This window comes from Eleginops maclovinus, chromosome 6 (genome assembly GCF_036324505.1).
Source record: "Eleginops maclovinus isolate JMC-PN-2008 ecotype Puerto Natales chromosome 6, JC_Emac_rtc_rv5, whole genome shotgun sequence".
NCBI classification, from domain to species: Eukaryota; Metazoa; Chordata; class Actinopteri; order Perciformes; family Eleginopidae; genus Eleginops; species Eleginops maclovinus.
In genome coordinates, this window is record NC_086354.1 from 24,669,121 (window position 1) to 24,686,327 (window position 17,207).

At 42.6% G+C, this 17,207-nt stretch overlaps 1 protein-coding gene across 1 annotated transcript in view; it reads right to left on the reverse strand.

Moving 5' to 3' along the window:
* Window positions 1-17,207, reverse strand: part of adcy8 (adenylate cyclase 8 (brain)) — an 86,921-nt gene that overhangs the window by 41,238 nt on the left and 28,476 nt on the right. The window contains 5 exon segments of the mRNA XM_063886878.1: window positions 1,228-1,386; window positions 4,974-5,101; window positions 6,448-6,559; window positions 7,441-7,571; window positions 13,363-13,512. Coding sequence (XP_063742948.1) covers window positions 1,228-1,386; window positions 4,974-5,101; window positions 6,448-6,559; window positions 7,441-7,571; window positions 13,363-13,512 — 680 coding nt within the window.

Here is a 17,207-nt window from a genome sequence, read left to right on the forward strand (position 1 = left end):
AAACATCCTGCTTTAAAGCTGGAGTAAGTGTGTTTTTGGCCACTAGGGGGCAGACAAACTTTATAAAACCCTTGAGACATAAACAGACTTTAACCTCAACATGTTAGCTAGGAGACGCCAACCCATCCAACAGACACATAGCGACACAAGCATCCCATTACAGTATTATTGAGTCCAATATGCCCTCTCCAATTCTCACACACTCTCTTTAGCTTGTACTTTGTTCCTTCCTTTACAGTCTGGGATTAAACTGCAACGGATTGAGAGACAGGTCCAGTACACACTCATTGTAGAGTGTGTGATGTGTCCGGTGAACATCCTCAGACATTCAGATATCTTCTGTCCGTGGCTTCATCCCTCCTTGTTATGTAACAGAGTTGACCCAGAGCACAGGTCAGGCTGCTGGCAGGATGTTTAAATCCTGCAGTTTGAGAAATAATCTCCCTCTCTTTCCACGCCAAACATCAGGGTTAAAAACACGTTTGGCAGAGAAACTTCAAAGTGATGGCAGCAACATATCCCATCAGTGTAAATCAAAACATCCACAAACACACATTTATCTTAATTTAAAAAGGACACCGCAGTAACTCCGATACTCTCCACACAAACTAAATAAAGGTGTTCAGAAAAAACGAATTATTAAGAACAATTATCATTTTGAGATTTTCTGAAAAAAAGTAAGAATTTGTAGGAAAAGAGTCGTCATTATTTGATGTTCAGAAGAAGTCACGTCACTTTATTCAGTATTTAGTATTCAGCTTAGTTTCATTAGTGATCTTATTACTTGTACTGCCATTTGCACTATACGTGTTGTTGTATATTGTATACACCTACGTAGTTACTGTCACTACTTCACTATTTCATATTTGCAAAGCTGCTCTTATTGTTGATACATTTAGTTTATACTTAGTAATATTTGATGTATGTTTAGTAGTTTAGTTATATTGAGTATATATTTCTCCTTCCTTCTTTGTATTGAACTGTTGCACCTCAATTTCCCTCGGGATAAATAAAGCTTCTTGAGTCTTGAATCTTGAAAGTCTTACATTTGAGAAAAAAGATGAATAGCATTTGAAGAGAGAGCGGGTCATTAAAGAAAAGCGTCCACAAACACACTTTCATCTCCATGTTTTAAAAAGGGACTGTACCGTTAATTCTGCGCAGCAAACAATCCAATAAAAGGTGAAATCCTGTTCAGAAAATCTTAGATCTGATGTGTTCACTGACCCGGGGATGCCTCCGGACTCCAGCTTGTTGGCGATGTCCACGTCCCAGGACCAGACGTCGAACTGCCACTTCCTGAGGCCCAGCACGCCGCACAGCACCGAGCCCGAGTGGATCCCGATGCGCATGTCGATGTCGTGTTTCGTACGTGACCTCACATATCTGGAGGAGAAACAAAGTTTAGGCAAAATCGGCATTTTTTCAAGACCTATTCTGAGACAGAAATCTCAGTAGCCAAAAGCTTTCCGGTTTCAGGAAGTTTTTCACAGAGGGCTTTATTCATGTTTCAGCACACGTTCATACGGAGCCCAGTTTCTTTCATTTATGGCTGTAGAATTTTTGTGGTAGTACAATGGATCTTATCTTTTTGTCAACAAAAAAAAACTTAGATTTTTTATTTATTGTTTATTTGTTTTGTTTTGTTTTGTTTTGTTTTGTTTTGTTTTGTTTTGTTTTGTTTTGTTTTGTTTTGTTTTGTTTTGTTTTGTTTTGTTTTGTTTTGTTTTGTTTTGTTTTGTTTTGTTTTGTTTTGTTTTGTTTTGTTTTGTTTTGTTTTGTTTTATTTCTACAGTTTATGTATTTTTAAAGGGTTTCATGTACGGACAAGTTTCTCAACCAGAATGTCTGTTTAGGATATGTAGTGTCTGTATTTAAATATAAACGTATCATTAATAAATAGTATTAAATATAATTAATCATCTGGGAAAGTTTTATTTAGATATTAATTAGTTAATGTTCGTCCCCTGTAACGTCCACTTAGTGATGGGTTTTAAGGATCAAATATTTTAAGCTTTTTTTATTTATATTTTTATTCATTTTAAATAAATAGGATAAAAAATGAGTCGTGGTGCCTTGCTCATGGACACATGGGAATGCAGACTGAACCACCGACCCTCCCTACAGCTTCACTATGATAGATAATTAATAATAAATGGTACGAAACGCTCAAAAACACCGGCGCTAATGATATTACTCAGTGAGGGACATCATGTCATGATGGTAAACATGTATATTTAAGTACAACACCAAAGATTCATGTATTTAGTTTGTATGTCTAAACCATGCCAGGGGTAGCTCTGGGTCACTGTGCACAATCTGAGTGTGTGTTCATTAATTCAGAACATTAATATACATGAGTTTGACCTCTGGCGAAAAACACAACGCAGACATTGTTTGTTAACTCAGCGAGAAACGAGCACACAGAACATTTCACGGTTATCAGCGGCGCCTGGAGAAGAGGTGAAAGTGGTAATCTGTCTCTCATTTCATCCGTTATTGTCCCTGAACGTAATGAAGAGCAGCAGGCTGATAACAGTGTGTGAAGAGCAAACATGGCCGACTCATTTCATGCTTCATAACCGCGCTGATGAGTGTGAGGTGAACGGCATGCTGGGAGTTTGTGACAGGTGCTGTTAAAGTCAGTGGAGAGCTGATCGACACCTGGTGCTGTGAAATAACTTTTCAAAAGTAAAATCAGATTTTTGAGAAAGTCACAAATCTGAGAGTTTCAGGAAAACTCAACATTTTCAGATTTTCAGAAAAAGCTGATTGTTTAAGAAAACTTATGAGATGTTGAGAAAAACTTTCAGAGTTTTGAGACAAAAAAGTCTGAATTTGGGATTCAGGAAAGAAGTCGCATTATTTAAGAAAGAATCTAATTCTGAGAATTCCAGAAAAAAAAACACAACTTAGGAAAACAGGTCATTTGTCGAGGAGAGTTTGACTCATGTAGAAGCAGACACCACCTTACGGGGTAAAGTAAAAACAAAAGATTGTACTTCCATATGAAAAGCCGTGGTATATTCATACAATGTTAAAGCTGAAATGCACTCTGAAAGGCAGCTGATGATGAATCATAAGTCCATAACAGCAATAACAGTGGGTGTAAATGTGGGAAAGCAGATTTAGTCCTGAGAAGGAGAGCTTTATATCCATATGACTGAAATCAAACAACACAGTATCAGCTCTGCTCTCGTGTCTGACCTCACAGAGTGTCTCGTATTAATATGCATGTGTGGTGAGGATAAATGAGGCACTACACTCGTAATTACCCCACCTCTTGTAAACATCATCAAAAGAATAGTAAATGGGAGTAAATTAACCTGCATTTACAAACACAAGGGTGATATGAATTATGAAATGCTGCTATGCAATATTCAGAGCGTCTGTCTGCTCCAGTCTGACACCCCGCAGTCTGCTGGAGCAGAAAAAGCCCCCGAGCCCAAACCAACATGTTCACAGGTTTCTGAGGCGTGTTGACTCTACTGCGGCGTGACAGCCGACACTGATACGTGTGGGACGGACAGGAAGTCAGTGACGGGTTGAATATTCTCAAAAAGGTTCCTAACAGAGGGAAAGGACCAGGATAGGGAAGGAGCTCCAGTGCTTCCTTTATTATCTCCTTTTGGAAACACCTCAAGGATGGAAAAGGGGGAAATGCCGTCTAGCCCAGCCAATAGGAATGCGAGTGTTCCAATGTGATGTCTCTATGTTCCAATGGAGTCCAATGGAGGCTTGCTGCTGTCTAAATGTTACAATCATGTTCATTAAGGAGACGTTCCTTTCACTTGCCCTTTTAAATCTTGAGTTAAACGTTGGTATTGAAGTAAGGATCCACAAGTGGCGTTATCGGAGTGTCCGTGTTTAGAGGGGGAGAAGGCGAATGGTTCCAGGCTGGATAAACACAAACCAGTGCGTCCAGTGATCCCTATGTTTCTGTTATTTTAATTAACATTTCAGCACAAATATGGAAAACGGCGATGTGCAGCAGGCTGCGGCACAAAGTGGTCTTCTGTAAGCAGCTCACCATATTGACTCAACTTTACACAGTGCAGATCTGTCAGCTTACCCTCAACTAATCCCTCCTTCCTCCAAACATCACACTCCTCCTCTGTCATGCTCGGGCAGCGGGGACAAAATGCCACAAAGAGGAGAATAAAATGAGATCGCCTCGGGCTCGGAACGCCGGGTCAGCGAGTGTGTGTGACGACTTTACTCCTGCTGCACATCCCTCCTTTCTCACAGGGAGATTACACACTCCGTTATGTGTCATGATCCGTGAGCTTATGGAAAACGCTCCTGTGTAATTTCTTAAATATGATGCCATCTCTGAATGCATTTGCTCTGCGGTGTCAGTGATGCAGGGACGTGTGATATAACCTCGTGATTTGATGTATTATTTGTGAGTGATATTCTGCAGAAACACAGCCAGAGGCTAAACCAAGCTGATGTAAAACACTGCAGAGGAGCTGCTGTCACATCACGGACTTGCTGCAGCGAGAAATTAGATCGAGAAGCGTTCAGATAACTGCTGTCCAACTCCCCCAGGGAAACACGCTTTAATACATCCTCTCAGATTTGCAGTGAAAAGACAGGTGTCCTTATTTTGTGACTCAAAAATATTGGAAAAAAACATGCAAGAGTTAAAGAATGCTGCAGCTATGTATATCACAGATAGAGTTAGTCTGATTTCTTGTCCCTATATCGAGCGTCTCTCTCTGGGAAATGTCTCTGTGCTTTAATGTTCAAAAAGCTCTTTAGTTCTCTCATACTGCCTGTGCTGCAGCACCTCTTTTCACCCTCTGTCTGAAACCAGAGCCCAGCCTGCTCTAGAAATGCAAGTGTTCAATTTTAGAGTTTGCAGACCATTTACATACACAAAAAAAATCTACACAACACACGAGAGGGACAGGAAAACCCCAGAAAGCAGCTTCATAATAACGAGTATCCCAGCGGTATGATGACGTTACCTGATGGTTTTGATCATGCTGAGGCCCATCTCCACGCAGCAGTGCGCGTGGTCCTGTCTGGGCTCCGGCAGACCCGACACGCAGTAGTAACAGTCGCCCAGGATCTTTATCCTCAGACAGTGGTTCTCCTGCAACACACACACACACACACAATCAAATGACCGTAAGACACAAAACATGCATCAAAACAAATGTATTCTGAAATGTGCGGGCACGAACAAATGTCTCCGATACGATTGGACGAAAGATGATTTGCAGCCAGTATTTATCAACGAATGTCAGTTTAGAAGTGTCATCTGTCTCTGGATTTGTATGAATGCCTCTGTCAGTAAATGCAGAATAAGCATCCGAGTCCAAACATGTGTCATCATAGGTTTGCATAGAATATGTCTTCAGATTAGTCCTAAGACTTCTACAGAGAAATGTGTCGTTTTTTTTGAATGATTTTCTCCTTCCTGCCGGCACAAATCTTCAATTAAGGTCACCTAAAAGCTAAAACAGTGCTGCTTTATGATACCTGGGGAAACATGCAATATAATTCACAATTTAAATAGATAAAGGTCTCAAATAATGCCTACATTTCCAATAATAGTATACAAGATTAGGTGCACCGCATCTATCTTCTATGGAAAATGGAAATATTAAAACACGTTCTGTCGGGTCGGTTTCCGTGAAATCCTGCCCGGTGAAGCACGGCTGGATCTGATATGAGACAAACCCACAGAGCGACTGCTGGATCAGTTATTCCCTCTGTTGTTCTGAATGAAATATTCATGCGGCTAATGGAGTTTCTTTATTTAGCTCCACTGAAGAAAGAGAGTGGAAAGCAAACGTCATGTTCAGTTGTGATTCGATGCCATCTTCTCGATGTGAAACACAATTCAAACCTGACATTCAAAACCTGAGATCTAAAATGTGCAGTGGAAGAACACACCCTAACTTTTAAGTCTCTAATCTGGGAAAATGCACAAAACCCTCCTCGCACTGACTCGATCTTAGTTTCCTGTTTTATTTCTGACATTTATTTTGATCTGATTGTCTTTTTGTGTTCACCTGCTGCCCCTGAGTTTCACCTCCCCTCCCCAGCTGTGTCTAGTCTTACCCTTGTGTATCTACTCTTTGTTTTCTACTTTTCTTTAGTTCAACCTCGCCTGCTCCTGAAGCTTTTGTCCCAGCTTTTAGTTTAATAAAGCTCGCCTTTTCTTTGTTTATCTGCCTCCTCTGTTCTGTACTGCTCTTGTGTCCACATTCCTGTCCAACCCAAACATGAAATGAATTGGAAAAGCTTCCTTGTATACAGTATGTACAGAGTATCTTATTATAGTATAGCGTGCTCCGACTTAAAGATCAAAACGGACCACCACTGGTCTCTGTTATAGGGTGTCTGATGCTGAAAGGTGACAGGACAAACATCGAGCATTTAAAAAAAACAACCACTCTTCATGCATTCGGGGTCAAGAGTTGAATCTCTTACGTGTGCGAGGCGGTCGAAGCGTGCAAAGAGTTCGTTCAACATTCGCACCAGCTCCTGCGCCGACAGCGTCGTGGAGAGGTTAGTGAAGCCTTTGACATCTGCGAAAAGAATGCTGAATAAAATACGGAAATGTCACTTCAATATCCAGTTCTTCACCGTCCAAACACTTGATAATAACATGGAATGATATCCAATAATATATCCTGAACAACACTCAGCAAACATATGAGGGTCAGTTAGCCTAAAGAACCTGCAGGATGCTAACTAGCATATGGGAAATTTGCCTGATTAGCATACATTGTTTTAATTGACATTAATTAGGTTTATAGCATTTATAGACAGTATTTCAGCAGAGTGGTGCAAGGATATATTCTGCCATATTTGAAATCCAATGAATGAATCCTATTGGCTTTTTTTCATTGGATTTTAAATTATGTCAGAAAATATTAACACCACTTTATGATTTCTGAAGTAAAATGCTAATGTTGGGCTACAAAGGAACTACAGCACGGTCACATGACTTCACGTCACCACCGCTAAGCTAAAGGAGGCTAATGTTGGGTTATAAAGGAACTACAGCACGGTCACATGACTTCACGTCACCACCGCTAAGCTAAAGGTGGCTAATGTTGGGCTATAAAGGAACTACAGCACGGTCACATGACTTCACGTCTCCACCGCTAAGCTAAAGGAGGCTAATGTTGGGCTATAAAGGAAGTACAGCACGGTCACATGACTTCACGTCACCACCGCTAAGCTAAAGGCGGCTAATGTTGGGCGTGATGACGTTTAGTAGTGTCAGTAAGTCCCGTATTTTCTGTTATACAGCACATTTATGCATCTATTCCTTCCTTTTTTCCCAGAATTCAAATATGAAACGTTCCTCCCTAATGATTCATTTTCACTTTGTCTGAAATAATGTAATTTAACAGCTATAAATAATCCTATCCAAACACATTAACGTATCAAATAAACCCAAGCTCTTGTCCTCACCTGACATTCTCGTAGCGGTGGATGTAGATTCTGTGGAACTGATGCTGGAGGTGTTCGTCCTCTACATTTGTCATGTCGTTGATCATTTCCAAAACTACAAAACGAGGCAGGACTGATAACACCAGTCTCTCCTGCAGGGGGAGAAAAACATCATGTTAGCCTCAGAAACAAAACAGGCAAAACTATAATTACATATTTGGGTATAATGAGATGAAGACTCAAGAAGACGTGTTTTTAGGGCTCCGTGAGCATATGCTATGTACAAAACGTACTGTTTGTACATCCACACAGATATTAATGTACTACAGTAAATAACACAGCATCAAGATTAAGCAAAGAGGAATTAACTGGAGTCAGAGAGTGAGTATTAAACTGGCAAACACGAGGAGCAGCATCTTGTAAAAACAAGTTACATAAAGGCCGTCTGTAAGGACTGATTTAAGAGAGGACTGAGTCTCTGCCAGGCTAAGCTCCTGCAGCAGGACGATCCTCAGAAAAATAAATGTGTGTGAGCTTTACGTCCTGACACGCTGCCACCTGGCCAACGCACAAACAGATTTGGAGTGGGAGTCATCGCTCAGTTTCTGTTTCATCCAACACTCAACTTTCTCTACGCAGAAATGTCAGAACAAAACAAATGAATGTTAAAAAAAACAGCTGAACTCAGATTTCAATAAATGCAAATGAACTCAAGACTTAACTTTATGATAAATTATTTTAATTAACAACTGTTGCAACAATTAACCAATGGAATAAGCTCTACAAAAAATATATCTAGCTTTCAGACAAAGGGAAAACTACGGTGGCTGACAGGTGACAGCGCTACAACGGCCCAAAACTCGTAATGCAGCTTCAGAAAGGACGCAGACATGGAAACACAAATGTTCCAAACCACATGCAGAAACATCTGCAGCAGCTCTTCAACACATGCAGAAACATCTGCAGCAGCTCTTCAACACATGCAGCATCTAGAGAACATTCAGCAGAGGAAACATGAGCAGTTTACTGAAAGCTGCAGAAACCAAACGCTGCAAGAAGCTCCAAACACAACGGAGACCAGGGGACACTAAAGAGAGACGCACACAGCTGGAGACCAGGGGACACTAAAGAGAGACGCACACAGCTGGAGACCAGGGGACACTAAAGAGAGACGCACACATCTGGAGACCAGGGGACACTAAAGAGAGACGCACACAGCTGGAGACCAGGGGACACTAAAGAGAGCCGCACACAGCTGGAGACCAGGGGACACTAAAGAGAGACGCACACAGCTGGAGACCAGGGGACAGTAAAGGGAGACGCACACAGCTGGAGACCAGGGGACAGTAAAGGGAGACGCACACAGCCGGAGACCAGGGGACAGTAAAGGGAGACGCACACAGCTGGAGACCAGGGGACACTAAAGAGAGACGCACACAGCTGGAGACCAGGGGACAGTAAAGAGAGACGCACACAGCCGGAGACCAGGGGACAGTAAAGAGAGACGCACACAGCCGGAGACCAGGGGACAGTAAAGGGAGACGCACACAGCCGGAGACCAGGGGACAGTAAAGGGAGACGCACACAGCTGGAGACCAGGGGACAGTAAAGAGAGACGCACACAGCTGGAGACCAGGGGACAGTAAAGGGGACACTAAAGAGAGACGCACACAGCTGGAGACCAGGGGACACTAAAGAGAGACGCACACAGCTGGAGACCAGGGGACACTAAAGTGAGACGCACACAGCTGGAGCTCTTGGTGACGTTCAGGGTGATAACGTTTTAACAGTGAACGTTATTCACAGCCTTGTTGGCTCTACTGCACTCCCTTTCTTTCACCCTCCTGTGAACTCAGTGAAGCTGCAGGAGGCTCAATGAGATCTGAAGAGCCTCTTCAAACCTCCAGACCAGAAGAGAGAGAGAGAAAAAGCATCCTCAGCTCAATTCAGTTTTCACTAAAACACCTATCTTCCTTCATTAGCCTGGTATAAACCAGTGGATGAAAACATAATCCAGTAATGCTGTTTCAATTCTTCCTTTTTGTAACACATACAAGAAAGGAATAAGTCCTTTAACCCTGAAATGAATCTGCATTTTAGCACTTTTATTCAATGGTTTTCTGAATTGTTTTGATGTGTTTGAGTTAGGGTGAGGGTTAGAGCTAAGGGAATTAATCAGTAACTACTCCACAGGGGAATTTAATAAACGTTGGTTGCTAACAAGTGTCTAAATGAGACGACTAAACGTCATCATGGCCAACGTTAGCCTCCTTTAGCTTAGCGGTGGTGACGTGAAGACATGTGACCGTGCTGTAGTTCCTCTATAGCCCAACATTAGCCTCCTTTAGCTTAGCGGTGGTGACGTGAAGTCATGTGACCGTGCTGTAGTTCCTCTATAGCCCAACATTAGCCTCCTTTAGCTTAGCGGTGGTGAGGTGAAGTCATGTGACCGTGCTGTAGTTCCTTTATAGCCTGTTTGTTTTCCACAGAGATTATTTTGTTCAATAATCCAAAATGACATGGAGAAATCCCATTGGCTTTTACGAGGCAGCCCTTGCCATGCTAACTTCCAGGTCAGCGTACAGGAACACGTCACCCCTCCATCACTCAGTGTAGTTGTGTAATGTCTAAACTGTGTGTTGACCTGCTCTCTGTGCAGAAAGTGGAGCAGCGCATCCCCCAAATGAAAGTCTAGACAGAGAAACGCAGCAGTGGAGCGTTGCTAATGCTTCCCCTGCTGCATCCCAGCCGAACGCTGCAGGGTGTGGTGATGGAGAAACACTGCAAGAAAAGGTGGATCTGAATTCACACGCAGTTTGACCCTCATATTGGTTTTTAGTTCTTCGCTGCACCACAGGAAGCCAGCTGTCAATCAAACTGTAGCTGGCTCTAATGGTGTCTTAATACACCATTAGGATTTGATTTTAGAAAGACAGAAATACCTCCTGTAGCCTATGCGTCTTCCAGGTAGAACACTCCTTTATAAATACAGTATTTGTTTTACATTATATCTGATCCTATTCTTTCTCACGTGTATATTTCTCTTTTTCTGTCTATTGCACTGTTGTACGTCTTCTGTTTTTATGTTAAGTGTATTGTACGTTGCATAGTTGGAGGAAAGAAATCCAATGGACTCACATTAATTGAAATTTCTGCTGTAAAACCACATCAGCTTGGCTTCTCTCACAGATTTTCTACATTAAATTGGCGTTTTATTCATTCTTAAAGAGTTAACAAGCCTCATTTCACTACAATGTTGGTGATTCCCAAATCCAACTGCATTTTTTGCAGTGTGTACACTGGGGGGGGGGGGCAGTCTGTATTTGCTTCACTGGACATGCTCTCTGGTTTCAGTCAGATGAGAGCCAGGGGACTCAGTGTCAGATTAGCTTTGAAAGTCATTAGCGTAGCTTGATTTTAGCCGCGAGCTAACGCCCCGCTGCAGCTCCCTGACAACTTCCATCTATACAGTCCCTCAGATGGGGTTAAAGGTTCAGTGGAAAACACTTTGTTCCTCCATCCTGCTTTTATTGTCGTGTGTGTGTGTGTGTGTGTGTGTGTGTGTGTGTGTGTGTGTGTGTGTGTGTGTGTGTGTGTGTGTGTGTGTGTGTGTGTGTGTGTGTGTGTGTGTGTGTGTGTGTGTGTGTGTGTGTGTGTGTGTGTGTGTGTGTGTGTGTGTGTGTGTGTGTCTGGGGGGGGTCAGTTTAAATTCAGCTTTAAGGTCCAATTTAGAGTCAGCGCCTGAAGGTGATTCCTATTCATACTCTCTGCTCCTGCACTGAACCGTGAGGGCTTTCATCCCAAACAGCAAACATCAGTTTATTAAAAGGACTTAAAGTCGCATTACTGCTTCCAAAAATGATTCCATTATATCAGCTTTGGGGACATTTAGAAAATACTCTGAGAGATTTGGTTGCTGTTAGGAAATAACCTTCATAAAAGGAGTCTTTTCAGGGGGCGGTACGTCAGAAAACCTTGAGCAAGAAAAGCCAGAAGGATAGGATATAAAGTGAAGTGGACTTGTCCTCCTGATCCCGATGGAAAGATGTACTTGTTTGTTTGTCCTGTGACAGCTCCTCCAGTAGAACATTGGGGACTGAAACCTTAGTGACTTGCTGAATGCCAGGCTAGAGTACTGACTGGTTGCTTTGGATATTCCCACCAGGGTTTTGGAATCTGAAAAAAAAGCTAACAGGTTGGATAGTAAGCTTAAACACCGGACTGGTAAACTGAATTATACAACAAACTGTCGCACTCCTCTGTTTGTCGGGTTATAAACAAGCCTACTATGACCTAAGTCTCTTTATCATATCGCTTTATACTAAGGCATTACACATTGGATCTAAAGCTTGATGCTACAGTTAGCGCTGTGCTGTTTTGTTAGTGCCACAACAATGAAGTTAGCATCATAGCTTTGTAGTTAGCGCTGTAACGCCTTAGTTAGAACAACATCGATGCAGTTACCTCCATGACACCCTAGCTAGAGCTGTGACTATCTAGCCAGCATTGTGACGCTGCAGTGAGCGCCCTGGCGCACAGATTGCTAATGTAAGCGTCTATAATTATGCCAGAACAGAGTACTGTTTAATGATTGTATTGACGGTTTAGGTTAGTGCATAAAATAATGAGTGAAAGTGAGGAAAAAGGTTTCTACTCTCGGATGAAGTGGAAAAGTTGGTGTAGCGTGTTGTGAAAACAGCTGCACACCGATCTGATGAGGATGTGGCCTAACCTTCCTCACACTAACACACACACACTAACACAAATATCAGATTTATATTTAGTATTATCTGACTGGAGAATAACCAGCTGCTACTCGTATAAATAGACGGAGAGAAAGGTGATTTTTCGGGATGTGAACCTGAGTCCTGTCTCACATCACAGTCACACTTTAAGGAAACCCAACAGAGAACACACACACACACACACACACACACACACACACACACACAGACACAGACACAGACACAGACACAGACACAGACACACACACACACACACACACACACACACACACACACACAGACACACACACAGACACAGACACACAGACACACACACACACACACACACACACACACACACACACACACACACACAGTTTCTGGCAGCATGTTGACAGAAGGTCAACAACAGGATTGGCTCACATCAAGACGGGCCCCCTCGAGGCGGAGCGCATCTCGCTCCATTACAGCGGCCCAAGAGCTCACCGGAGCCAAACCCTTCCTGGAAACACGACGGCGTAAAAGCTTTCTGTGGCTTCTCCGAGCCCGGCCGTCCACTCCACTGCGTAAACAAAGCTCTGTGTGTGTGTGTGTGTGTGTGTGTGTGTGAGATAGAGTGTGTCAGTGAGACAGTGTGTGTGTGTCTACAAGTGTGTTTATACTACTGTGCCCATCTGACTCAGACTGTGTTGATTCTATTTGGGTGTGCGTGTGTGGTACCTTGTTAGGCAGTGTTTGAAGCTGCGTGTGCATGTGTGTGCGTGTGCGTGCATGTGTCCGCTACACTGATGCCCAGTTAGCAGCGGATCGATGCAGCGTCCGTGTTCTTGTCCTCTCTGCGGTCTCATTAGCCGAGCTGCTAACACTCGGTCCTGTCGACTGAAATCCATCAATCGCTCTGCTTTATTCATCAGAGCCTTTGCACACTGAGCTGCATCACTCAACAACAGGAGGTACAACGGCTGTGTTTACCATATCATGTGTGTTGTTTAGCCGTGTGAGCATGCTAACTACATGCATTTATCCAAAGAAACGTACACAGTTCAATACCGTCGACATGCCAGGAGCAAATTGGGGTTTAAGTATTAACGTAAGCACACTTGGACCTGGGTTTTAGGACCATTCCTCAGTTATCCCAGTCTATACACTACGAAACACACACACACACACACACACACACCTCCTTTGAGCAGCGTTTTTGTGTTTCTTCTGGACTCACCTGTCTCTGGTTCTCGGTCTCCAGTCGCAGCCGGGCCTCGATGCAGCGCCGGGTCTCAAGGAAGGCCTGGCGCTGAGCCCGGTCCGACAGGTAGCTGATGAAGATCCCGGCGGTGTTCATACACAGGAACAACACCGCCTGAGCCGCTACCTGAAACACACACACACACACACACAGGGTGAGACCTCACATGACGGCTTTTCTGGATGTTCTCTGTTACTTACTGAAAAACATATCAGATCACTGGGGTTCAGTCTTGGTCGTCACACATGTCCTTATGAAGTATTGCATTTTGTTCCGTTATTCATGCTAAATTGTCACCGTTATAGTGCAAGAACAAAGCAATGCAAATCTGCTTAAACACAAATGAATGACTTGGTCCTTTGCAGGTCCGAAAGTGCCTTGTTGTCTGGCTTTAAACGGCACTATGTTGGATTGTGTTTCTATATTCTGGATCATTTTCTGCCTTAATTGTATTAAATAGCTGACGGTTTAGAGGTGACAGGAAATGGAGGGACAGGAAATAGATAAAGGATATGCAACAAGAGTCCCCGGCTGGATTTAATCCAGTAAAACTCCACAAACAAGTACATCAACAATCTGTCCTTCTTAACCGTTTGCATTCTGAAGTTGAACAGGTCATATTTCCCTCAGAAACTCAATCCAAAATCTGCATGAATTGATGTTTCCTGGCACAAAATGACCACTCTCCGGCTAGTTCTAGTTAGTCATTCAGTACATATTTTCTACAATTTCTAAGGAGTTATGCACATTTTGTTTTGCATCACACATCAGAGATAAAATGACCTGAAAACCAACCCTAACCTTAAGATGCGTGTCTTAAGTTAGTCAGTCTAGCAAGCAAACATGTGTTTACTATGCTCCTAAGTGTCTCTGCTGTGTGTTTGTGTTTGCACTTCTTCAATTTTATAACAGTTTATGTGCTTTACACATCAGTTGAGCAGCACTATAGTGGGAAAACAACACAGCTGAATATTTTATAAATATGGGGTCTATTTCCACGACCCCGTGACTCCGCGCTTCATTACTTTACGATGTATGTATTATCCAACATCCCCCGGCTCTGTGTCATTCAGTCTGAAGAATGCTTTGTAGTAATGTAAGTGTTGTACATTAGTATGCAAGGATAAGAAGCATATCATCTGCATAGAGAACCCTCTGTTCAGTGTGTCTGCGGAGGGACGGAGGACTTGTTAAACAGCGTCACGCAGAATGTACATATACAGTATATCATGATCATGAGGTTTTGTGTTAGCCTACTTGTTTGATCCCAGAAGTGTAAAATGACTAAGCACATTTACTCAACACAATTTTGAGGTACTGTGTACTTTTGCTCCACTACATGTATTTACTACGTTTAGTTGCTAGGCAGATTAGGATGAATGATGGTAAATATAATGACCCTTAAATCAGACTGTAGTTCACCTGCAGTAAATCCAGCAGCTACCCTGCAGTATACAAAGCCATTCAAACTAGCTGCACCTTTACCAGCTCTGAGAACACTTTAATGATCAATCATTATAAAACATATCAGAGATATTATTCTGAAATGGACCAATCAGACAATGACTACTTTTACTGTCGCTACTTTAAGTACATTTAGAGGAGAGTACTTTCTACTTTCACTGGAGGAACATTTAGAATACTTTCACTGTGACAGAGTATTCCTACACTCTGGTACTTCTACTTTACTCAAGTACAAGATCTGAGTACTTCTACTTTACTCAAGTACAAGACCTGAGTACTTCTACTTTACTCAAGTACAAGACCTGAGTACTTCTACTTTACTCAAGTACAAGACCTGAGTACTTCTACTTTACTCAAGTACAAGATCTGAGTACTTCTACTTTACTCAAGTACAAGATCTGAGTACTTCTACTTTACTCAAGTACAAGATCTGAGTACTTCTACTTTACTCAAGTACAAGATCTGAGTACTTCTACTTTACTCAAGTACAAGACCCGAGTACTTCTACTTTACTCAAGTACAAGACCTGAGTACTTCTACTTTACTCAAGTACAAGATCTGAGTACTTCTACTTTACTCAAGTACAAGACCTGAGTACTTCTACTTTACTCAAGTACAAGATCTGAGTACTTCTACTTTACTCAAGTACAAGATCTGAGTACTTCTACTTTACTCAAGTACAAGACCCGAGTACTTCTACTTTACTCAAGTACAAGACCTGAGTACTTCTACTTTACTCAAGTACAAGACCTGAGTACTTCTACTTTACTCAAGTACAAGATCTGAGTACTTTACTCAAGAACAAGATCTGAGTACTTCTACTTTACTCAAGTACAAGACCTGAGTACTTCTACTTTACTCAAGTACAAGATCTGAGTACTTCTACTTTACTCAAGTACAAGACCTGAGTACTTCTACTTTACTCAAGTACAAGACCTGAGTACTTCTACTTTACTCAAGTACAAGATCTGAGTACTTCTACTTTTACTCAAGTACAATATCTGAGTACTTCTACTTTACTCAAGTACAATATCTGAGTACTTCTACTTTACTCAAGTACAAGATCTGAGTACTTCTACTTTACTCAAGTACAAGATCTGAGTACTTCTACTTTAATCAAGTACAAGATCTGAGTACTTCTACTTTAATCAAGTACAAGCTCTGAGTACTTCTCCCTCCGTTGTCTAAACAAATACTTTATTTTCAATCTTGGACTAAGTGTACAGTGTTTTTCAGTATGTATTTGAATATCGGGTACACACACACACACACACACACACACACACACACACACACAGTGACTCAGAACAACATGGCCGCCCTCCTCTGGATCCTTTGAAAGCCTGTTTGAAGACAGAAGGTTTTTCATCGGTCGTGATCCTGTAAAGCGGAGAACAGTCAGGCCTGTTTAAGAACAGAAAGCCTGGCTGATGTAACGCTGTGCAACAGGAGCTGCACGGGGGATTTCACCACCACCTACGCCACCTCCAGCCCCCTGGCTTGCTCCTGCGAATTTACATGATGCAAGTGTTTAAGGAGGTTGAGTTCAACACATCTGAAAGGGAACAACCCTCCCCTGCTCCAATCGTGATGCTGCTCTGAAGAGGACACACATACAGTGCTCTGCTATTTACGCTAGCTTGGTATGCTAAACTGATCAGTTTAGGGGAAAGAAACTGTGTGTATCTACGGTCCTCCCATGGGGTGAGGCATGTGTTTGTGGAGTCATTAAAGGTTGCAGACAAGTCAGGACAGGCCCCGAGCATATGCTACCTTCTGCAGGGGGAGATCTGTAGTATTGTTGTTTGCAAAATCCTCATGAGATGGCTGAGGTTAGGCATGGACCTCCAATGGTTGGGATTCGAGGAAAGAACGGTGCAGGAATGACACTTAAAACCCGGGAATGAGTCAACATTTTAAGCACCTTTTCCCTCATCAATGGATTTTAGAGCGTTTATAAGGTGTGTATTCTAAATGAGACCATAAAAGGTCATCACTCCCGAACTAGCTGCCTTCAGCTTAGCAGGGTGATCTGAAGTCATGTGACCGTGCTGTAGTTCCTTTATAGCCCAACATTAGCCGCCTTCAGCTTAGCGGTGGTGACGTGAAGTCATGTGACCGTGCTGTAGTTCCTTTATAGCCCAACATTAGCCGCCTTTAGCTTAGCGGTGGTGATCTGAAGTCATGTGACCGTGCTGTAGTTCCTTTATAGCCCAACATTAGCCGCCTTTAGCTTAGCGGTGGTGACGTGAAGTCATGTGACCGTGCTGTAGTTCCTTTATAGCCCAACATTAGCCTCCTTTAGCTTAGCAGTGGTGATCTCAAGTCATGTGACCATGCTGTAGTTCCTTTATAGC